The sequence below is a fragment of the Hipposideros armiger genome, unplaced genomic scaffold (genome assembly GCF_001890085.2).
Source record: "Hipposideros armiger isolate ML-2016 unplaced genomic scaffold, ASM189008v1 scaffold_212, whole genome shotgun sequence".
NCBI classification, from domain to species: Eukaryota; Metazoa; Chordata; class Mammalia; order Chiroptera; family Hipposideridae; genus Hipposideros; species Hipposideros armiger.
Window position 1 is genome coordinate 1213085 of NW_017731562.1, and position 25511 is coordinate 1238595.

General features: G+C 37.4%; 1 protein-coding gene across 1 annotated transcript in view; it reads right to left on the reverse strand.

Moving 5' to 3' along the window:
* The window catches only part of PDE11A (phosphodiesterase 11A), a 398336-nt gene that overhangs the window by 239870 nt on the left and 132955 nt on the right, over positions 1 to 25511 (reverse strand). Inside the window, exons 3-4 of the mRNA XM_019654011.1 lie at positions 19075 to 19164; positions 13466 to 13606 (exon numbers count right to left, since the gene is read on the reverse strand). Coding sequence (XP_019509556.1) covers positions 13466 to 13606; positions 19075 to 19164 — 231 coding nt within the window. The remainder of the gene's footprint in view (positions 1 to 13465; positions 13607 to 19074; positions 19165 to 25511) is intronic.

A 25511-nucleotide genomic window follows, 5' to 3' on the forward strand; every position in this document is an offset into this window, starting at 1 on the left:
ACCCACAGCCCAAAGTTCGTCATTGTAGGCAGGAAAAGAGCAGAACAAGCACCGGTGGGTAAGTGCCTTCATTAAGGGTGATGGGAATAGTAGCTTGTGGCACTTGGGGAGCATTATCATTGGTAATTTGAATGTAACTGGGTCAAATGGAAAAAAAAGAGAAGGGGTATAATAAGGAAGTCATCATGAGGCTTATCGCTTGAACACACATGTTGGGGATAGGTACCCAGAACGGGGTAATAATTAGGCAAAAGTTCTAAACAAGCAGGGTGACTGCCGGCACTCGGAGCCACTGATGCAACAAGAGGCCGTTCTTAGAGCTTGACATTACACAAATTACATTACACAAATGATTTTTGTCCTATAGCAATGCAAATGGGTTTTTATCTAAGTTGAAATGCAAATGATTTCTGTACAGTGGAAAAGATAATTTTGTTGTCCTGGATGATAGTAACCATTTTAAAAATCTAACCCAGCAATCTTATGCCAGCATATTTTTCAGTGCCTGTTTTAGGGCTAACTTTACCACCTGGCTGGCTTCTCTCTTTAGTGAGTTAAATCAATCTTTGATACATGCTTGCTTTAGATTTGTACCAGGGTTAGGGATTTAACTTTTGGAAAACTGTTTTTCAACACAACTAATATGTACTGAGTGTCTATATGTGTCAAGCAGGCACTGGGGCTACACATGTGAAAGTGAAATAAAAAGACCCTGCGTGCGTGGAGCTTACGGTCGGGAGCTTAAACGTAAGCTTGCCCTGGCTCCTCAAATGTAATGCTCCTTGGAATAATATGTGAACTGCTTTCCACACCTTAAGAAAACAAAAGTGGGACATGTCCAGAGATGAAAGAGAATAAAGAGTTTTTAAAAATATATATTTTTTAAAAATGCTGCTGAGGGATATTGGCTTATAAGACAAGAAGTCAAGATGTGGAACAGAGAACTCTGGAATTTTAAAGCTATAAAACTTACAGATCTAGAATCACAAAAAAAAAAGAAAAAGAAAAAAAAATGGATAGATAAACAAGTACCTCTTGATAAAATGTCAGAATGTTTGAACTCTTAAAATATAGAAGCACTTTAAAAACTACCAAAAGGAAGGAACACTTTTTTCTAAAATGTTAGAACTTTTAATTCCAACATAAATCACATGCTAAAACCAACCAATCAACCAACCAACCAACCAACCAACAAACCAAGGTCTAATATTTTGTTTTATTTGATTTTAGTTCCTAAACTCATGTCTAACCAGTAAAAGGAAAGTCAAGGATTATGCATCTTTCAAATTTAGCACCCCATTATCATGGAGAGTACTAGCTGTGTCCCCCAATAAGCCAGCCCATGGTGTTCTGATCAAAGTCAGACACTGGATTGATTCATGAACCATGGTGTTGACCTTGTGTGTAATAAGGAATTAAACTTACCCAAAGAGAGGTCTGGCCTTTGCCCTTGGCTTCTGAGAGGTAATCTCTAAGCTCTTAGAGTGTCCAGTCTTAATGAAAGTGTCTTTGTTTATCCAGGTGCCATGGGCCAGCCAGATATTAACAATGTAATTTAGAATGGGGGCTTTGAGCCACACCAACAATGTGATTTAGGGTGGGCTTTGGGTCACATGGTATCAGTTAACCTCTGGAGGAGATGGAGGCTGAGGTCAACCATGTGGGTGGCCAACCACGTTTTAGTGATCAAGCTCCAATATAGACTCTGGATGTCAAGGCTCAGGTGTCCCTCCCTGTTTGGCAATACTTCATGCACATTGTCACCCATTATTGCTGGGGAAAGTTAATGCTATCCATGACCCCATGGAGAGAGGACAGCTAGAAGCTCCACTTTTGGAACCCTCCTGGACTCTGCCTATACATCTCAACCTTGGCTGATTTCAATCTGAATCTTTTTCTATAATAAACCATAACCACGAGTATAACAGCTTTCAGAGAATTCTGTGAGCCCTTGTAGCAAATTATTGATGTTAAGGGTGGTCTTGGGAACCCCCAAATTTGTAATTGGTGGCAGAAGCGAGGGCAGTATTGCACCTTGTGTGATGATAATTCTTAGATTTCTGTGTCTTTAGAAGAAAAATGAGGATAATTCTAATGTTGACTGGTCTATGGTTAAATATCGATTATCCAATGTGTATCAAGTACTGAGTAGTATAGAGAAATACCAAAGAAATAGTAAATAAGGTCTCTAACCTTCAAATAACTAAAATTTTAAAGGGGAAAAATTAAATTTAAGGGTCAGGAAAGTTTCTTGGTCAGTTGATTTGATTCCTTTTACTAAACCAAAGGAATTATAACATTGAATTTTTTATTCTACCTTGGCTTTTGGGAAAATCAGAGCAAACTTTAGGTTCAAAGTTTTATCTTTTTTGCAGAATAATTTGTTTTGAGTTTGTTGCTTTGGTCTGCTTTTGCTTACAACATGTGCTTTCTCTTTTTCCCTTTTGATTTGAAATTTTGCCTTTCATTCAGTTATGTGGCTGGCTCATGAAAAGCTCTCACAAAATATTTGTTCACTCTGACTTCTTGTACTTTTTGTTGAAGTGTGCCTTAAATGCTTTTGGTAATTAATTGAGTAAAAGTGTAAACAAACAGAAAATAAAGTACTTATGTGAAAAAAAATGTATAAGTGTGTATAAAAATACTTTTACACATGAAATAACATAAATTCTCTTATGTAAAACTAATTACAGTTTAACAAAGCTATTATGGGCCATTAAGTTGTGAAAAAGTATTTTTCAGAGGTATGGAAAGGGGATTTGGAATGGTGGATAAGAGAAATACGACACTTCAGGGCCTATAGCTGAGAACCAATAATATAAGAATAAAAGAGAAGCAGGCTGGAGTCCCATCAAGAGGGTGGTAAAATATAAGCAAAGCAATGAAACTAAGGAAAAACTCACTGTTGACTGTAAGCCAGATAAGATCAGGAAGTGGCAAAACATCAGCCTTGGTTCCATAGGTGTATATATTTAGTGTGGTTCCAGGCCATCTGACTATAAGGGGCTTCAAATCCATTCTAGGATGGATCAAAGATTGTCACAGAAATCCTAGTCGAAACCATATACTCAGGAACCCAGGGCTGCTGGTCGAAACCTCCTACAGATTCTCTGAATTTAGGGCAATCTGAGAGTAGGCTCACAACCAAATTAACACTCACATTCACCAGAACATTGGGCCGTTAAGGCAACAAGCACATGGGCCTTGGTCTATGTTGAGAACAGCCAAGATGAACAGCACAAAAGTAATACAATTCTAGAAATACCAACTGATCTGTCTCCCTCCCATCCCTCTGGAACAGGGGAGGACAAAGGACAGCCTGGGAGCCAAATCTGGCCCACCATCTGTTTTTATAAATAAAGTTTTACTTTGACAGACCAACTCATTAATTTAAATACTGTCTATTGCTTCTTTTTGTTATAATAGTAGAGTTGAGTAGTTACAACAGAGACCATATGGGCCACAAAGCCTAAAACGTTTATTAGATGGCCCTCTATAGAAAGAGTTTGCTGATTCCTGGTCTAGAGCTATCTCTGGACCAGGTCAACTACTTATTTTCTGCTAAACTGTTAATGGCTGATGATAGATTAATACATTAATATTCCCATGTAATTTGTACTTCAGAAAGGGGATTCCTGGAGCCAGAGTCTTCTCATCTGAAACAACATCATAAGGACTGAAATTTTAGGCATCAAGGCAAGTGGTGGGTGATATATTTGAGGACCTGCATGCGTCCCAGTTGGCATGGGACCATCCCGCTTTAATTAAGCCTGCTGTCCTGGGACAATTATTAAAAGTGCCCCCTTTCACTCTCAAAAGTATCTTTGTTTGAAAAGCAAAACTCTAGGAAAACATGCCTCAAACAATTTATATTTTTTAAAAGAATTTATTGAAAATATAATGCATTCATGTAAAAAATTATTTACAGTCAGACACCTAGGTTAAAAACCAAAACAGCAAAACCAGTTAAACTGTTTTGATATAATTTAATGGAATATATAGTGTCACTGGGGAGATTATGACTAATAAAAACAAACAAAGCATAAACAATAAAATTCATGCTTTATTCTTGACGTGGACTAATTTTGTATGGTTCTTAGTTTCATTAATTTTCAAAAATTTGCTCTTTAAATCAAATTCTGATTTTTAGTATAGATGCACTAAATGAACATAAAGTAAATAAATAAATATACACACTCACATATACTAAGAGAGAATCTCAACAGAACTATTGGCAGTGGTTTATAGGTCAATGAAACTGAACAAACGGCGCTGAGCTTCTCTGGCTGTTGATCAACCCTGGTTATTGTACCCTGGGGAAAGCAGTACACATGCCACAGTGAGGTAAACAAAGTATCCCCAAGCGTCTCTGCCTGTTCTTTGGAAAGGCTCCACAGAAGTCTTTTTGATTTGGATATTTATCAAGCACTAGTTGGTCTGGTTTATGTCTGTTTTTTTTTTTTAATTTAAAAACAACTTAGAAAACAAAAACTATGCTCAAATACATCTTTCTGCCACCAGAAAGAAAACAGAAATTATCTCCTAAGTAATCACCATTTTTTTTTCTTTTCCATGAGGGTTTATTTTAATCCCCATTTGTCCATAAGAAGGCTACTCTATAGAACAAAAGAATAAATTAAATGATCACCCACTAATCATCCTTCCTGATAAATTTCTCACTTATGCTGATGAGTAATTTACTCTCATTATTTACTTAATCAACATTTATCAAATACTTAGTGTACTAGGTAGGTACTGTTACAGATGCTGGAAATACCAAGGAGCGTAAATCAAGTCCTGTCCTTGAGGAACTCATAACATAGCACAGAGAAAGAAACAGTTCACAAATGTATAATTTCACCACAGTGCATATTCAAAACGCTACAGACTCACAGAGGAGGGTATTAAAGGAAGGTTCGTGTGAACTATGTCCTAAAGGGTGAGCAGAAGTGTTCTGGGCCGAGGAGTGAGGAAAGATATCCAGGCTGAGAGACTAAATCAGAATTTTGGTGGAAAGCAGAACACTCAGAAGAGTTTAACTGAACTTAATTGAATAAAGGAACTCATTACAGAACTATAGGCACAATTAAAATGAAACCCATAAGGAATGATGAGGCACCTAGGGACTAGCAAGTTTGGAATGCAGCCCTAGGTCTAAGGGACCACAAGAGAGAGTGAGGGAGAGAAGGAGGCATAAAAGGAGGGAGGCAATAATGTTACTGGTGTCCTGGAGGAGCTGTGCAGAGGGGCCTTGGAAGAATCCAGCCACCTCTGCAACTGGCAGGGAAAGAACAAGGGAAATAACTACCCCAACCTCTCTCTCCTCCTGCCCTTGAATCTTCTGCTGCTGATCCCTCTTGCTTGTAAAATCCAACTGGACACCAGAGGACAGGAAAGCCCAAGTGGCACAGTATGTAGAGATCAGCCTTCATGGGCACTGAGCTATAAAAGGAAAGACTGACAATAGATGTGGGTTGTCAGTGTTGCTGATTATCAATACAGAGTTGACAATATTGCACTTCACCTGAGTCCTGTGTTCCCCAAAAAACAGTAATGATAAAACCATCGCCTTACTGATTTGTTTTCCAAATTGGCTAACCTCGAAGGACCACCCAGCCCTAGCATATTCCAAAATAAGATCTCTCTCTATCTTTCCTCATGGCTCCCCTGAGATTCACAAATGTTGCAGGTAACTCCCTTCTCTATGTGCTTCTTTCTTTTTCTTTGAGATGTACCTTATTTATTTATTTTTTTCAATTATAGTTGACATTCAATATTACTTTATATTAGTTTCAGGTGTACAGCATACTGGTTAGACATTTACACAATTTAGAAAGTGATCCCCCAGATTAGTCTAGGACCCACCTGGCACCATACATAGTTATTACAATATTATTGACTATATTCCCTATGTTGTACTCTACATCCCTGTGACTATTTTGTAACTGCTAATTTATATTTCTTAATCCCTTTACCTTTTTCACCCTGTCTCCCAACCCTCTTCCCATCTGGCAATCAACAGATTGTTCTCTGTATCTATGAGTCTGTTTCTGTTTTGTTTGTTCTTTTATTTTGTTGTTTAGATTCCACGAGATGTTCCTTATTAATGAATGTTCTCCCTATTGCAATAGCATGGATGAAATTATCTCAGTTGTCTGGTGCGTTTTGTCTTTCACAGGAACTATATGTGCAAAGATGCAGAAGCAAATACATGTGTAAGCTAACCATAGGGAGGTGGGGTAGAGGAGGAACAAAGGGATAGAGCTAGGCTGAGGACCAGAGAGGAGAACCAAAAGCTAAGCTGGGAGCACAGGTGATGGACCTTGAATGTTGGGCAGTTTGAACTGTATTGTGTAGGCAACAGTCAGCTAACAACTGTTTTAAAGCCTGGGAGAGAAAGATGGATATTTTAGAAAGAAAACTAGAAATACTAAGAGTTGATGGAAAGGAAGGGTATCCTGTTTGTGAGTAAAGAAATGACTTAGGAAGAATATATCCAGGTGAGAGATTAGTAAAGGCAGAGTAGAGACAGTGGTAGAAGAGGTAGGAAGGAAGGTCTAGAAGTGATCTTTCAACATAGAAAAAACAGAACTTAGAATATTGATAGTAAGAAAGACTTAGACACTACTCTGGTTTTTAGCTTGAGTTACTTACTGTATGATGATGATTCTATTGATTGAAATAAGAAATCTCAGAAGTGGTGAAGATTTGGGGCAGGATGTGGTGGAGATGAGCAGTGGGGATTGAAGTTCAGTAGTTGGAGATTTTATATATATATACATTACATATATATGTATATATAAATTTATTGTTCTCATACTCAATTCACATTATGAATCAGTTATATACATATATAAATATCCCTAAATAGATATAAAGTATATACACATATATAAATGCATTCAATGCAGTTCAGTTAATATATTGACATATAATTATTAAAGTGACATATATAAATGACATATATATTATTGACATATATAGATACAAATATATAATATGATATGTTAATTATTAATGATATGTATACACTCATCAGATAATCAAGGTTTTTTTGGGATACATTTCATTTTGCACTCTAGAAAAAATACTTGGAACAAAAATCAAACAGAGTTTAAGTTAGCTTCTTTACAGGGCAAAGGAAAGTTAAAGAAAGAAAGATAGGGAAATGGAAAGAAAGGGAAATAGAAAAGAAAGCTTGAAACGATTTTTACCATCCATTCGGGATGGAGGGGACTGAACTATTGACTGTTCAGTCAGATGATGATCACCCCCATCTCTTCCTGCTGAGTGTGGGATTTAGGAAACTCATCTAGTTCAATGGCTTTATCGTGTGTGTATTTCATAAGAACCAAGAAATTAAAGAACATATTAGAAAACAAGTATAACTTATGTTTCTTGTTATTAGAAAATGAACTCCGGGAACTAGCTTCATATTGATAAACTCAGCTCTAATGTATAATACTTCATGGAGTTCCAGACAAGGAAACAGCTGCCAAACACCAAGATGTTCCATGAAAGGAGAACACTTGGAAACCCTGGTGCTGAGACAATGCCTTAGGACATGAGATTAAAATGACTACATTTGCTTTCCTTGACTATACACAGAAAAAAATAGAGATAATAGTAAGTACGTGAGCTAGAAAGGAACTAAGAAAAGTGATAGAAATTGCTTAGACAGGTTCATGGAATGGAAGAGCATTAAGCAGTGCATATTCAGTTCAAAGGACTAAACATTCCCTAATGTTGACAAGCAGCTAGCTATGAAACAATCTCTTTTTTTTTCAGTCTAGTAGACAATACCATTGAGAAAGTCATTTGAAATTGATTGACTAAAACACTGTAAAGAAGCAAAAGAGGGTAAAATATTAATGTTGGCAGGAGGGCTAGAAAGGCGTGTCTCACCTCTATTTTTGTCATCTGCTAAGTAAACTGGTCAGTTCACACCTGACTGCCCAGTTTAAAACTTGTGAATACAGTCCCTAAACACTGAGTTAAGAGCATGATAAATCAAGTTCCTCCAACTAGATTTAAATTATTTTCTCCCTTTTCCCCTCTAATATAGAGAGGCAATAAAATATACATCGCAATAACCCGCTTTTTAAAATATTCAAATCACAAAAAAAAAATGACAAGGTTTTGTTTCCACAAAAGATTCTAATAAGATAGAGACGAGCAAAAGTTATTTTTGGAGGAAGATAAGTTTGAGCATTTTTTTTTTCCTGAAATAACACTTTTTTTTTCTGATTGTAAGAAGTAGTGCATGAGATGCCAGTAGAGATGGTACTATAAGTTCATGCTTTGACACATCTGTTCTCTTCCAAAAACAGAGCAAAGGTTGGTAAAATATAGAAAGAGAAAACCAGAAAGACATCTAGAGGTTAAAAAGAAGAGAAAAGAGAAGGGGAGGGAAGGAAAGAGGCAGGAGGGGAAAGAAAGATCTCTAAGGCACAAGCCTGGAGAGAGAGGCCTACTGTGCCCCAAGTCCAGATATAGGCAGGCAGCGAGAGCTGAAATGTCAGCTACTCCTGGGGTCTGGGGACTAAAAGTGTTCCTTCGAGACAGATGACGCAGCTTCACCTCTAGAAATTGAACCGAACTGCCTCTTGCTTAGTGTAATATTATCACACAGCAGGAGATGCAAGCCACCAATATAAGACCTGGTTCTTGACTAGGGGCCAAGAAACTGTGCAAACTATTAGGGAGGGGAGAGTAGGAGAGAATAAAAGAAAACAATGGTACAAACAAATGAACAAAAATGCTTCCCATTGAAATGAGCTGTAATCCCAAATTAAAAGAAACACATAAACCATATTAATATAGATAACTAAATCAACAACCTACAGATTGGACAAGAAGGCATCGATAAGTCTCAGTTAGGTTGAAGATATGAACACACACTTCTATCAGAGAATGATAAATGAAGAACAGACAAATATTAAGAATAGAAATGATTTGAACAACATCATCTTGTTCTTGACTAATGGGTCATGGGAAGTCAATAAGAAAAGTTTCTTTTGGATATCACTTTCCTCCCTGAGAAAAATAAAGATATGTGAAAAGAGATTTTCCTTTCTTCTTCTCCTGGTACATAGCTGACATGCTGCCTGGAGCTGTGCCAGCCTCCTGGGCCTTGAAGGAAAAGCCAGCTGGTGAAGGCTGACCACTGAGACTAACACAGGAAAGTGGACAGAGCGTGGGCTCTTGATTATATCATCCGTGCTGCACAATCCCCAGAATCGCCTCCTGCAGACTTGTTATATAAGATACAAATCTTCTTGTTTAAGCCACTTTCCCTTGTATATTCTATTACTTGCAGCAATCCCCTAAATTAATATATAAATTAAAGCAATTTCAACCAAACTCTCTCTAGAGTTTTTCATGGAATTTGATAAGCTGCTATTAAAATCTATATGGAAGAGCAACAGGTCAAAAGTAGGCAAGCCAGTTTTAAAGAAGAACAACAGGGAGGACTTGCCCTATCAGATACCAAAGAATATTGTGTAATTATAGAAAATGAGACTGTGATACTGGTGTAGAAACAGACAAACAGAACTGTGGGACAAAATAGTGAGCTCAGAAACAGACCCAGGTGTATAAAGTAACTTGATATAATGTAGAAGTAGCATTACAAAGTGGTGGTAGGGGGGAAACAGTTCTGAGACCATGGCTAAACATATTCAGCTTTACACCATACACACACAAAAAATTCTAGATGGATATAAGAGATCATAAATGCCAGATGGGTTAAAGGAAATATAACAGAAAGTCATCCTAACATGGAGATAGATACATTTAAAAAAAATAAAACCCATAAAGCACAAATCAAAAAGGAAGACTGATAAATTGGACACACTAAAATTAAAATATTTCATGCAACCAAGATACATGTTGGGAGAGGCAATCCACATGAGCCCTGAGTGGAGAGCTTCCCTATGTGTGCCAAGACTGCAGGGCCCTGATTTCTCTATCTGGTTCCTTTCTCAGGACTGTTTGAAGTGAGCAAACTTGAGAGATGAGGTAACACCTCTCCCCAAACAGCAGGGGCTTGATACCACTCAATGTAAAAGAAATAGATTCCCCAGCACTATGTTGCTCTTCTAAAATTCCACCCACTGTTGTCCCTGTGGCCCTTGGGGGACAAAGGGAGCCAGGCCAGTGGTACCAGGGGCATCAAAGGTGATCAGGAATGTCTAGAAGCATCCTCTGTAATTCTGCTGGTAATAACAAAGAAGAAAAGCTCAGAAGTAGTAAGGGAAAGGTATAATGGAATTCTGGATTTGCTTGGTGATGTTGAAATGTATATGTATTCCTTTAAAATTATAAAAAAACATCTTTATTGTTGAAATACTTGCAATAAAATAAACTCTGTCATTCTAAGTGTAAAACTCTCTAGTCCTCCAACACACTTTTGTTTTTAGAAACAATTTTCTAAACTCAGCAAGTAAGAGAGCAGGCTTTGCTTACGATTCTCACGTGCATTGCAATATTTTGGACTCTGTTCTATTCAGCTATTTATTTATGAGGAACTGACCTTCAGTTTATAGTACATTGTAACAGCTTCACATAAGAAACCTTCGTTTTTGTTGCCTTTTCAACAGATTTTCTGGCTACTCGTTCATGTTTATTTTCCACATGAACTTTTAGAAATTAAAAACCATATTGTCAAGTTCTGCTTTTTGTTTTCTCATCTTTGAATAGGAGTCTATCTGGGTTTGCATTGTTAATAAAATAAAATAGTGTTTACAGGTGTTGCTGGGGTCCCCTCCCTGATAATCATTCAAGCCCCTCATTAAATCTAGATCACAGAGGGTAAGGGGTGAGGCAGGTGGTAGATGAGAGTAAACAGGGTAAAATATATGGTGATGGAAAGAGAACTGACTCTGGGTGGTGAACACACAATGTGATATACAGACGATGTATTATAGAAATGTACACTTGAAACCTATGTAATTTAACTAACCATTGTCACCCCAATAAATTTTCATTAAAAAAAAAATCTAGATCACAAAGGTTTTTAATACCAGTCTATCCATGCAGCATTTTGAGATGAGGAAGGGGAAGTTCCAGCCAGAGAAACTGGTCTCTGCAGGGTTTTCTGTTTGTTGAAACCACTGCTCTAGTGCCAGATTTTGGCATCTGCTGCCCTGTTCAGTCTGACTTCTCCTCCTGTACATGGAGTGACTGTGTCTGGTCTTGTTTCTATAATTTCTCCCTGATGACTGTGGTAGTACACAGAATAGTGGCCCCTTTAAATTTGAAGTTTTGAGAAACCTTTGGTAAGAAGTGTGATAAAGGAAGCCATGACACTGATGGGTTTTCTGCATGGTGATGCCACACATACATATCCCATACCCACCCTCCAGGCCCCTACCACCTCCCCAGGCAGCAGCAGCCTTGGCAGAAATCTTCACAGCTTCTAAAACAGTAGTGAGCAGATTAGTCTCCTCTTTTTGCCCATAGTTCACTTTCACCCCCAGACCCTGCCTGTCTGGATTATAGGAGTTCATTCTCATGTTGAAGGGGTGTGGTGGATGGGCAAAAAGAAGAAATGATTGGGAGTCTCCAAGAATTTTCTGCTCTGACCCCACGACTGCAGTCTTGGAATGTTCAACTGTGAGAGTACAAAGGTCTTTTTAACTTTCAGTAATACACCAACACTGTGATTGCTTGTACCATCTAAGCTAGCGTTTTTTCGACCCCTCTCCATACTTTATACTGTGAAGCTATTACTGTCACTACTATTGCCTCCAACTCTGCCCACTCCTTCCACATCAACTCCTGTCATCTGTGCTTGTTCATTTGATTTGCCAAAGAGCAAGACCCCAGTATAATAACCAGTTCATGTTTGCAGATTGGCAAGGATGACCTCCTTCAGCTGATTGAAATTACTTCCCTGTCTGTCTCCATCTGAACTAGAAAGCAATGAGCTTGACCTTGTCCAGATTTCACCTGGCCCCTCAGCCACTGGCCTTCACAGGGACCTGGGTGTGACTTGGGGAGTCCTGGCAGCAGAAGCCCTAATAGCTGCCCCTTCCCGCCTTTGCCTAGTAAGAGCTCCTAGCCTGCTAGGCACCAACAAGCACCCCGACACCTTTCCCATTCCTTTCAGGGCCTTTAGAGTCTGGCGGTGGGGGAGGCTCTAGCACATCACTCACCACTCAGCCTTATTTCCTCATCTATAAAATGTGGATGATAATAATAACACCTATTTCATAAGGATGCAGTAAGGATTAAATGAATTCAGGTGCTTCACAAAGCATACAGAAGCATTCCATAAGTATGGGCTGGTGGGCGTGTGTGTGTGTTCTCCCAAGGTTCCACTGGGCTTTATACAATCGCAGGATAATTGCAAGGCTGTTGATTTAAACCACCCCTGCTGAAATAGAAATAACCTCAAGCTCTGTTAAAATATGGGCAATCACTCCTAAACATTTTAGACATATAGATTTTTTAAAAAACTTAATGATGTAAGTTTTACAATACTGGGTTCTTATTCTCTGAGGAACGCAAACTGAAAGGCAAAGACAGTAACCTTTTTCTAAGTAAAGTGCAGTAAAATATCATTCTCTGAGGTATTAAAACATCACTTAATTGCGAGACAATTCCTGGTTTTTGAAGAGAGTTCACAACAAATATATTAAACTGCTGCCAAGGGTTTAGACATTAAACTTTCAGGAAGATAGATTGATGGTGATCATTATTTTCAATATTGTGTATTTGCCCAGAAGATTTCCCCCCAAGAGCCGAAGGACTTACCTAACAGAACCTGAAAGCCAGATGCAGCAGGCCTGAGGCCTTCAGCTATTTTAATGCTTGCCTTTGGAGTAACAGGAATCCCCGTGGTGAAGAAGAAACAGAGCCTCCTCTACCTGACTGGGGGGGGGTCTCTGTGCAAGTGTCCAGGGCCAAAGCAGCAGTAAAAGAACCTGGAGGCTGCACAGCACAGCCCACCGGAGGCATGACACTCCACTCAGCTAAGCACAAACTGTCTCGGCTCCAAGGGCAAAGCACACCGCTTCTCCAGCATTAGTCTGCTTCTTCCTACCCCGAACAGGGCTGTGGAGTAGTATTTGGGCTTCAGTCCATGCCCATAAATACTGAGGGCCTTCCGCTTGCTGGGTTGAAACTGATGGGAGACTGGCACCCTAGCTTGTCTCTTACCCAGTTGTGTGAGATTGGGCTAATCATTTAATCTCTTAGCTCCCTCATCTGTAAATACGTGGGACTGGGATAGATAGCTAAGGTCCTCATCGGCGTAAGAGTCTATGTTTCTAAGGTGAGAGCAAAATAAAACATGTAAGGGAGATTAAAAACTTAAAATTGTATAAGTCACCCCCATGGTTAGAAGAGTCATGAAGAGAGTGGTTCAAGTCACAATTTCACAAGCTTAATTACAAAGAAATTAAACTTTATTCCGTTAACTCAGTCGTCAATGCTACGTGACAGATAAAAGATGACTTACTGGTGATTCGATGTCCTCTAGGAGTAAAACAGAACAGCGCTCGCATTTCAGCAGCGTTTGGGCCCGATGCATTATCTTCCTGACAATTTTCTCCAGGTCTGTCTGTTCCTCAAAGAGGTCGTTAACCACCTCTAGCAAAGCCTAGGAAAGATAAAATGGATGTATTTAGGCGGCCATAGTACTGAATAAAAACATTGAGTGTTTTTCTCTCAAAATTCTATTTAGTTTTTGCTATAATAAAATATAAATATTTCCTATGGCTAGTTTTTAAAGCGTTTGATTATTTTGGCATATTTCCATCATTTTGTTTTATAACACAGTCTTGAACTACAAAATACAACTTGAGAATAGGGCCAGTCTGTGTAATCCCATATAAATACCACATATAGCTATATGACTGTATCTCATATAGCTAATGACTACATGAGCCATATCATCATTAATTATAGGCTTCCCGCCCCCATCTCCGTCACAGTAGGTTTTTTTCTGCTATGTGACTAGGTATAAATCCAACAATTTATAAGTAATGAATACCTGATTTTCTCCAAAGCACATTTATTTCAGAAAACTACAAAGCCCTTCCTTACCATCAGGAAGAAATAGCTTTGTGGTCACACTTGAGACTTATTTTCACTAATAACACATCTCTCACAGAACTATGAAAGAATGATAGTGGTGAATGCTAATTAAGTTTCAGAGCCTTCAAAATATATAAAACCCCATTAAGCCTTTTACATAAGAAGTACTGCTTCATCTCAATCTGTCCAGGAGAACACACAAATACCATTATATATCTCAGGATAGAAAACACCATTAGAATTTCTGTTAATACAGCAGAATGAAAAGAAAAAAATCTAAATTCTGACTTAAAAACTGTGTGCTTATTTAAAAATCAAATTGCAGTAACGTGTTATTTTATCCAGCTAAATTAGCTTGCAAGTTTTGCACTGAAATAGTATTTATTTGGAATTTTTCATTACATGGAAGTTTACAGAGGTTTAAGAATCTTTGGGCTATGCACAGGCAGTACATATCATGCTGCTATCAAAGTAATCAGAAAATTACACAGCCAGTGAATTGGCCAGAGGGTGCTTTATTCAATAGAATTTAATAAGATGTGCACTCTCAAGCCTGACCTCTCACAAAAGGATTTCATAGGTTTTCAAGCAAATTCACATCTATTCAGGTAGATGGCGTTGATCATCATTCCAGGAACATGACTAATTTTCAACTTTGGTAATGAATTTGATTTGTCCTGAAATCATCTGAAACATCTTTTCTGCATCTACTCAGGTAGAAAACCATTTGAATGAGTTAAGGGATCCATGAAATGAGTCTAGTTCACTGAGCATCTAAAAAATGACCAACTATCCTGGGTAGTGTTTTCTCTAAAGAGAGCTTGTGACTATGGCTAAGGAGTGCTCTATGATCCCAAAGCAAAGAGAAACACCAGGAGGCGAAGAAAGTTTTATGTGCATCCTGGCTGTTTGGCATTTGGACAGCAAATCACCATAAGAGTTCAATGTGCAATGATTTCACATTCAAAAGTAACATTAAAGATGAGGCAATTATCTGAATAATTACCAATAAAATTCTCTGTTATTAAGGGGGAAACATTATTTCCTTAATCAACCAGACTATTTCTTCAGATGGATCACATTAACTGAACAATTATTTAACTTCTCAATTTGTTTGTGACTTCATGGATCTTCTGGGACCCAGGTACAAGAACATGTATCTCAGAGGAAAAACTCATTCTGCCTTGAGTCTTGCACTTACAAATCATATTATAGTAATTTTATTGTTCCTAATTAAAAATTGCTGCTTTTACTAACATGTGATAAAAGTTTCACAAATAACAATGAAGACTACCTTTAGAATGGGAGAAAAAGAGAAGAAAACGTAGGATGATATGTAATTCAACAGACCCTGGAAGCCTTTCCCGTAGTCAGACACTCCCCGCTTCCTGACTTCACGTGCAGTCCCCCCTCCTTCTTCTAGTGAACTTTGTTTGCTCCTGGCCTCATCCTTGCACCTCTTCTCTTCTCTTTTCCCTACATTCTCCCCCACATTAACCCACCTGATACCCTGGGTTCATACCATCTATATGCGATGGTTCCTAAATATTAACCTCAAGTCCTAACATCTTAACTTCTGATAACTGTTTTTAACTGTTTACTTGCTGGTGGTATAAGCCAAAGTTATTTTCACTCATTTCCGCATCAGTAAGCCTTGTAATTTGGGAGTGGTGGGGGGAATCTCTCACTTCTCACTGCCCTATTCCCAGCCACATTCTTTTTTTTCCAGCTACATGGAGATACAGTTGACATATAACTTGGTGTAAGTTTAAGGTATACAACATGGAGATGATACACATATACATTGTGAAATGGTTACTACAATAAGTTTAGTTAACATTATGCATCACCTCACAGAGTTATAATCTTTTTTTGTGGAGAGAACATTAAGATTTACTCTCTTAGCAACTTTTAAGTCTACAATACAGTATTGTCAAGGATAGTCATCATGCTGAATATGAGATCCCCAGAACTTATTCATCTTATAACTGAAAGTTTGTACACTTTGACCAGAATCTCTCCATCTGTCTCACACTTCAGCCCCTGGCAACCACCATTCTACTCTTTGTTTCTATGAGTTCTGCTTTTCATAGATCCAACATGTAAGTGAGATCATACAGTATTTGTCTTTCTGTGTCTGACTTATTTCACTTATCCCAGTGCTCTCAAGGTCCAAACACGCTGTTACAAAGGGCAGGATTTCCTTCTTTTTTATGGCTGAATAATAATCTGTTGTGTATACATACCACAATTTCTTTATGCAGTCATCCATTGATGGATACTTAGGTTTTTTCCATGTGTTAGAGTGCTGCAATGAACATGGGGGTGCAGGTATCTCTTCAAGCTAGTGATTTCATTTCTTTTGGACATATATCCAGAAGTTGGGTTGTTGAATTATATGGAAGTTCTATTTTCAATTTTGTGAGGAAACTTCATACTGTTTTCCACAGTGAATGCACTAATTTATATTCTCACCAAGGTTTCACAAGGGTTTCCTTTTCTCCACATCCTTGCCAACACTTGTTATCTCCTGGTTTGTTTGTTTGTTTGTTTTTGTTTGTTTATTTTATAAAAGCCATTCGAACAGGTGTGAGGTGATAGTCTCATTATGGTTTTGATTTGCATTTCCCTGATGTTTAGTGATGTTAAGTATCTTTTCATGTACCTGTTGGTCATTTGTAGGTCTTCTTTGGGGAAAAAAATTGTTTATTCATATCCTCTGCCCATTTTTTAATTGGGTTATTTGTATTTTTGCTATTGAATTGTATGAGTTCCTTATGTATTTGGATATTAACCTCTTATCTGATATATATGGTTTGCAAGTATTTTCTCCCATTCTCTTGGTTGCTTCTTCATTTTGTTGATCATTTCTTTTGCTGTGCAGAAGCTTTTTAGTTTGATGCAGTCTCACTTTATTTTTGTTGCTTGTGCTTTTGAGTCAGATCCAAAAAAAAAAAAATCACTGGAGCCTTTCCCTATGTTTTCTTCTAGGAGTTTTAAAGTTTTAGGTCTTACATTTAAGTCTTTAATCCATTTCAAGTTTATTTTCTTTTTTTTTTTTTTCCTGTAGCTCATCTCTGCAGGCCTTATGATTTTTTTTTTAATTGTTAGTTTCAGGTGTACAGAACAATGCAATAGTTACCCTTTTCACCCTCACAAAGTAACAACCCCCCTCCCCCCATCCACTGCCCTCCCACCCTCAAGTTTATTTTCATGAGTGGTGAATTTCATTCTTTTGCATGTAAATATCCAGTTTTCCTAATACCGTTTACTGAAAAAATTATCTTTTCCTCATTGCATATTCTTGGCTCCCTCATCAAATATATGTTGATTGTATATGCATGGGTTTATTTCTGGGCTCTAGTTTCTATTCTGTTAGTTTAAGTGTCTGTTTTTGATGCCAGTACCATAATGTTTTGATTACTATAATTTCATGGTATAATTTAAAATCAGGATGTGTGATGCCTCCAGCTTTGTTCTTCTTTTCAGTATTGTTTTGGCTGTTTGAGGTCTTTCTTCTCTGTTTTCTAGACACACAGACCAAGATTTCTCCGGACCCAGGACCTTTGATTTAATATTTCTACTGCCTGGAATGCTCTTCCCAAATTTTTGCATGGCTTTGCTCCTTCATTGCATTCAAGTCTCTGCTCAAATATCATCTCCTTATAGAGACCTTCTTAATCGCCCACTGAAACAAATGCCCTCCAAAACTATCCTTCAGCATCATTTTTCTTTATAGCACTCATCACTACCTACGCTATATTATTTGACAGTGTCTGAAGAGCACCACACAATAAATACGTGTTGGATGAATCAATGAATTGTGCCCTACATGAGGACGCAAAGATTAATAATACATGAAGTGTTCCTTAAGGAGTTCAAAATGTAGTTGGAGAGGAGGGCCATCAATAAATATACAATGTGCTACGTATCTACAATCGAGCAATGGCAGTATATACAAGGAAAAACAATATGCAAAGAAGATTAACTAAAAGTCTGAAGTAGGTCCTAATAGAAATGCAAGGCAAATGGCAAGAGGAGGACAAAGGTGGTTATGAGGCATTGAAGGCAGAGGGAGAAATGTGGCTAGAGGTGTGAGAAAGTGAAACAAACAGATTGTTTTCTGGAACTTGAGGGCTGTATTTCTGGAGTGTCAAATAAAAGGAGAATAGTAAGACATGGGGCTATAGATAAAAACAAAATCCAACACAGAGAAAACATGTGGTATGTATGCTATGCTAAAGAAGATGGATGTCGTAGTCAATTGCGTCCATCTGTTTACTGTGAAACATTCATAAATCATAATGCTGAGCAAATGAAATGTAATAAATTTGATTACTAATTAACTGAGGGTTTCCAACCTTTTGGAACATATTTTTATTAAATACATTTCCAAGTTGTGGCAGTAATTTCCTTATATTTAAAAGTATAGTCAGCTTAATATAATTTAATCTCTATTTGGTAGTTTAGCATTTTTTAAACATCAGTCTTTTTGTTTGTTTGTTTTTTAACTATTTAACTCTATAGCTGGTGAAGGTATATGAGACCAATCTCTGCATGTGTTTCTTTATAATCCTATAAAATTGTGTTTTCATGTTGTCTAGTTATTTTGTGCTAGTTTTTCAGAAAACCTTTCAATTCAAAAACAAAATTTGTGAGGTGGGGTAAAATCACTTATAACTTGCTTCCTAAAGAAATTAAATTGTAAAAATATCTATAAATTGTGTGATTGTTTCAAAGGAATAAGCAAGACTATATCTGCTGCCTTACAGTATAGATGTGAAACTAATTTTCTTTGTAAAAGAAGCTGGTATCATTTCCACCAAATAACAACATAAAATTTGTATCTGCTTCAGTTTAAGCTCATTGCTTAAAGCAGATCTTCAACCATACACTTGAAGGATTATACAAATAAAACAGTTTTCTGGCCTATTCAAAGAGCATCTGCAGTTTTTAAAAGACATAATGACTCACAGACAGTTGAAAGACAGAGAGCTTTAAGGGTTGTCATCAGTGTTTCTTTCTACTCACCCTGCTTCTTTCATATTCTTTCCTTGAGGCAGCAAATAGCTGAGCATTAGATATGGCAATTCCACAAAATGGAAGATACATCTGCATAACCTGGGGGAAAAGAGAGTGTTAAGAACATTGGAACATCACTGAACCAAATTCCACATTTCCTGCATATACCGAATTGTAATACTTTCTTTTCAACCATAGAGACTGAGTAAGGAGCTGTTGATACTAGTATCTTAACTTCAGAAGGGATATGTTTTCAGAGTTAAGTAGAAAATAGTCTCAGTCAAGCTTTGAGTAGGAACAGTACATCTATGAAGACACAAAGTGAAGCAATATAGACTGCGATGGCTATGATATAGGAACTGTGTCTAAATCATCTTTGTATTCCTTCTGTGAACAATGAAACATGAATAAATTCTGATATAGCTAGAATTTAAGCCAAGTGCCCACACTCGCATGTAGAGGCAGGTAGGATATATGTCCATGTCTTTGTACCTGTGTATCTGTAGCTGGACCCTAGAAGTCTGTCAGCTACAGATTTAAGTATGCCTGTTAGGATGGGCCCAGGAGGAACTTAGGAGCCAGAGGGCGGAATAGCCTCATGCAAAGGAGCTCAGATTGTGCCTACTAGTCTGCTGACTTAACTGAACATGAATGCAAATTAGTGAGATGGTCCTACAGAAATCTGTTTGAGGAAAGGCTAGGGATCCAGAACACGTCTCCAATGGGGAGTAACAACTAAGTGTGATGGGCCCGATCCCAACAAAGACTTTCTCATCACAAGGGATCCAGTTCTAGGGATTTTAAGTACTGCCTGGCATTCGCATTCAAATTCAATTCCAGAATCTCTGATTGCCCCAAGTAAAAAACTTAAAGAATTATTTCCCTAAACTGTTCATAATGTAGGACACATTGTGACAAGTGACATATCTTTGGGACTTCTCCAATGCCAAATGGACAGGTATGTTTTATATCACATTTCTCTCTCTCTCTCTCTCTCTCCCTGTCTCTCTCTCACCCCCCCCCCACATATGCCACACCACACGCTACACCCCACATTATTGTGCCCTGGGAAGAGATACGTAGTGGCAAAACAGAGCAGTTTCTGTGATGTCCAGAAGAGGGCAGTGCCGCGCTCACTGTTAGTGAGAGAAAAACAGTAGGAGCAGATATGCCTGGGGCACGCGTGAGACACGTCTGGGAAACGCAGAACAGAGTTACCTATGTGGAAGGTGACTTTGCAGAGGGCTTGAGGTGGACAAAAGATGAAGGGTAATTCACATGCTCTATCATTTCTTTCCTATTAAAATCTTGCTGTGGTTACCTGGGAGTACACAACTTTGACCTTGGGTGCCTCAAAATATTTCAGAATGCTGTGGAAGCTAATACTGTGACCCTACTATTAAAGAAGAGAGAAAAACAGTGGGATTGGTATTAAATAGAGGTACAAAATTAATCATTTGATTTTTACAGATTTTTTTTCAGGATGAATTCCTTCACTAAATTTGATTCAAAGTAAACTAATATTTAATGAGGACCTGCTGTATGCCAGACACTCTCACCTCATTTCTTCATTTGAATTGCATGGAGCAACATGTTGCCTTCTGGAACTTTCGATAGATGGTATTTCTGTCATCCCCTATTTTCCCTTCCATACTACTCCTTCTCATGACTTAAGAAGTTTGCCAATAAGCCATTATAAAGCTGTTGACATAAAGCTGCCAGATATGTTGTCACAATTTCCCTGCCTTTAGCCAAAGTGAGAGCATTTTTAATATCACCTACACATACAGAAAGCACTTTCTTCATGGTTTTCTGTTTTTGTTTTGTTTTGTTTTTTGTTTTTTTTCCCCTGCAGTGGAGACATTGACTATGATGGAGGTGGAGGAGAGGAGGAAATATGGATTACTTAATTTAACTCTCCCCTTCCTTCCTCCCTCCCTCCCTCCCTCCCTTCCTTCCTTCCTTCCTTCTTTCCTTCCTTCTTTTTCTTTATTTGCCTTCAGGGGCCAAGTTTAAGGTGTTTTTTTATAGGTCAAGCAAGTAGGAAAAAGAGAATAACCAAATGAACATGTGAAATGTTCTCATATATCATAGACTTGCTTCAATTCGTTTGTAATATCAATATTTATTGAGCTCCAAGCATTGCATACAATTAAAAAGAATCTGAATTTTAAATCAGATGGCCATTGTCTTTTATTTAGCTGTCTGTGAGAAAGTCAACAAGCCACTTAACCTCTCTGAACTTATTTGCTTATCTGTTAAATGTCTGGTTTTACTGGAAAATATTTCTGGTCCTACTATTTGGTGATTCTGATAAGTAGAAACATCAGTGAGTTGCAATATCCTGTTTGCTAGAGAAAACAAATAATACAATAAGCATACTCACATCTTATTCAAGAAACAATCATTTATAATAGTAATTGATGTTGACAAAGTCCTTAGATATGATGTTAAGTATTTTATATGTACTATATTATTTGATCCTCAGAACTACGTATGTTATACCATTCTTTTCATTTTTCAGATGAGAAAACTGAGGCTTTATGAACTTATCCAGAGTTGCTGGAGATAACTCTCCATGGATCGCTCACATTTCTGCACATCTTAGAAACAAAGGCAATGGCTCTATCTTTCAAGGGTGTTTGTATAGTGAACAGCCTTGGAAAATATATAATGTCTTCTTCCAGAGCAAAGAGCATAATTGTTTATTATGCAGCATAATTAAGATAATATCACCCTCTGGAGGAGAGATTAGACAGGCTTACTGTCCTTTATAAAAGATTTTGGTTCCCTACATTTGAGGTTCCTCTCCTGTAACACATGGCCTGTGTAAACTGTATGATACTGTTACTGAAGATTTTATCCCAGGCCAGAAACACCTGTTTGCATGTCATTAAGGCTGTTGATTGCTTTTTTTATTTGTCCTATAGGTATATATATATATATATATATATATATATATATATACGCGCGCACACACACACACACACACACACACACACACACACATATATATATATATATAAACTCCACAACATAGTAATTTAGTATTTGTAATTGTAATAGCCCCAGGAACAGTTACTAAAATCCACATTATATTTCTTCACTCCCTTTTTTACTGAGCTAGTAACTATTAATTTATTTTCTCATTCCATTGATTCTCGCCTTTACTGTATAACATTTCCTTTATTTAGTGATTAAACTAGAATTTTTATGTACATACTTAAAAAAATTTAAATTTATCTTTAGCCTCCTTGCAATTAAGATAAGGATCTTGGAATACTTTAACTCTCAACACTGCTTTCCTGGTATACATGTTACATTTTTTTTTCTTGTTCTTTCTTGTTTTGTTACTGAAAATTGGACATCACCATTATTATTATTATTCAGTGCTTATTTAGATTTACCCACATATTTTACAATTTTTCCTCTTCATTCCTTCCAGCATCTCTTTCCTTCCTTCTGGGGTCATTTTCTTTCTTTTTGAAGACAATCCTTTAGAATATCCTTTAGCACTGGTGGTAAATGATTTGTTTTGCTTTTGTATAAAAATGTCTTTATTTTATGATCAATCTTAAAAAGTAATTTAGCCGGGTATACAATTCTAGGTTGACAGCTATTTTCTCTAAGTACTTAGATGATATTATTACCCTATCATGCACAGTTCATGCTGCTAAAAAGTCAGCTGCCAAGCTAATTCTTTATAGTTTATCCATCTTTGTCTTTGGTTTCTACTAGGACATCTTTCTGTCTTTGGTGACCAATTTGTAGTTTTCCAGCCTCAATCAAAAGCTTCATAAATCATATAAAACTCTAATATGTATAATGACCAAAGATTACTACGGATAGAGACAATATCATACCTTCATGACACATTGTAAACTGAGAGCACATATTTATTTACAAAAGGAATGATCACTGTCATTCATTGTCACAACAATTCAACATTCTGGGGCCAGATTCAACTCTATTTTGAATATCCATATGACAATACAATTTGTAGAATTGCTAAATAAATGTGCAGGATAAGCAGGAAAACACATTTTGAAAGGAGGGAGTCAGAAGAAGCTGAAGCAGTAGGAAAATAGAAGATAATGAAAAACAAAATATTTTAATATCTTTTTTTTCAGTCCCAGTGCAACAGATGTCTTTTTAAAAATAATAATAATAATAATAATAATAATAACAATAAAGATATTAAAGATATATTGTTCTATTCTACTCTTTTTGAAGTCCCCCTCCTCCACAAGAAAAATCCGAATTTGGCTTTCACCACCGAGTTTCTGAATGCTGAAAGGTCTAAAAAGCCGTAATGACTAAGAAGCTAATGAGTCTGTACACCCTTGTGCAGCACTTTTCAGCTTGAAAGCACTTTATGAACATTGGCTAATTAATCTTTACAACATCCCACTCAGAAATGGAGTTAAACTGAAAATCATTAAACAGTATGAAAAGTCACTTTAACCCTGGAAACTCTTGAAAAGCATCACTAATAAGTATAAAATGTGAGCGCTGGGACTTTCCATCAATGTCCTAAAGAAAGACAGTAGGTAACAAACCTTTGCAAACTTACAGACCGCAGAGAAAGGCTATTAAAGCCCCATGGTCTGGTCTGGTCCAATTATGTATCATTAAAGACCACTGGAGGCCTACACTAGAGATTCTCAGTGAGGGGCCTGGGGCCCTCTCCTTTATGGGCCCCTTTCCTGAAGGCAAAACAGCTTGAAGGGCCACACCACTGTCAACCAAATTAATGGGTGAGAGGAGTTTTTCCCATTATGCAACATCTCTTTCTTCTGTGAAAACTCAAAGATTTGGCTCTCAAGTCCCTTCTGCCCTCAGGCGTTAACTATTAGGCAAAGCTTCGCTGATGTGGGCCCCACTGGTTTGAAACTAGTGATGTTTTCAGATAGTTGTAATTCAAATACTAAAAAAACTCTTCAAGTAAAATCTGGAAAATAAGGGTATTGAAATATGGAAATGCTTACATTATTTTCCCATAATGATACATTTTACGCATCTTTTAGAAATAGAATGGTAAAAATAGTAAAAAATAAAGCAATAAAAAATTTTTTTTTAAATGGGATTGAATTTTTCCAGAAGCTCCAGAGGAAATTCCGGGTTACAGGAGTGTAGTTCGGTTCACTGCAATTTTGTTGCTATGCGAGTTCAGTAAAGACAGTAGGTTGGGGTTTTATTTCAAGAATCAGAATCATAAATGAATCTTGTCAGCTGCACCGAAGTGTATACTCTTGGCTAAAGCATGCCTTTTCCCATCAATGTTGTGCTCTCTTTGAAGAAAACAGTCTCCAAAAAATACACAGAGACATAAAGTACCAAATTTGTGTTTTAAAAATACTGGTATGTAATAGATGATCCAATTACATACTTTCTGAAATTGTCCACTTTGAGAATTAACACTCTAAAGAGAATGGAGAGGGGAGGTTTTATTTACAAAAGATGAGGGAGAGCAAGACATCGAATAAAGGAGGCAGCTCACGCATCTTCTAGTTTCCCTTTTTAGAAGAGGGGAATGTAGGTGCTTCTACTTCTGCCCCCAGGTATTAAAGCTGGAACTACAGGGGAACTGGAATGAACCCACTTCCACTATTGTCACCTCAGGTCTGCTTGAAGCTAGTATTGGCTAAAATATCACTAACAGGCCAAGCTTATCCAAGGGCAGCAGTCTAAGCAAGTAGCCTTGCAACTAACAAAGAGCCTTGCAACATCGATACTATTTTCTGTGACTTTTTAGAGGCTCAGGTCTGCTGACCACTTGAATCATGCAGGTCCTAGTCATATCATCCAATAAACTTATTTCTATTTGGCCCCATTCCCAACCCCTGATACTTTCTAGAAAATAACCCTGTCATGTCCAGGGGCAGTTCTAAATTCCCACCCTCTTATTCACAGACACTCCATTGAAGGGGAAACCCCGAAAGAACCCAATTCAGGAGCCATGTCCTTTCTAACATAATTTTTTTTGTTTTTTCTCATCATAGGTTTCAACAACAACAAAATGTACTCATATTTCTACCACTCGGAGGTAATCCCTGTTAACATTTTAGAGACTATCATTCAAGTTCTCCCCTCTCTCTTTCTCTCTTCACATAAACTCAAACAGGCTACTCCTCTACATAATATTTTATCTGCTTTTTTCACTTTTTATAACCATCGCTTATTATGACCAATTTCTATGGATGCAAAATATTTCATTGTATAGCCCAGAAAAAGAAAATTTATATTGAAAGAAAATAGCTTATTGGTTGCCTGAGCTTATGGTGGTAAAGAGATTACAGCAGTCCCCCCTTGCCCTTGGGGGGATACATTTCACAATCCCCGGTGGATGCCTGAAACCATGGATAGTACCAAACCTTATGTATACTATATTTTTTTCTTATACATGTACATCTATGATAAGGCTTAATTTATAAATTAAGAACAGT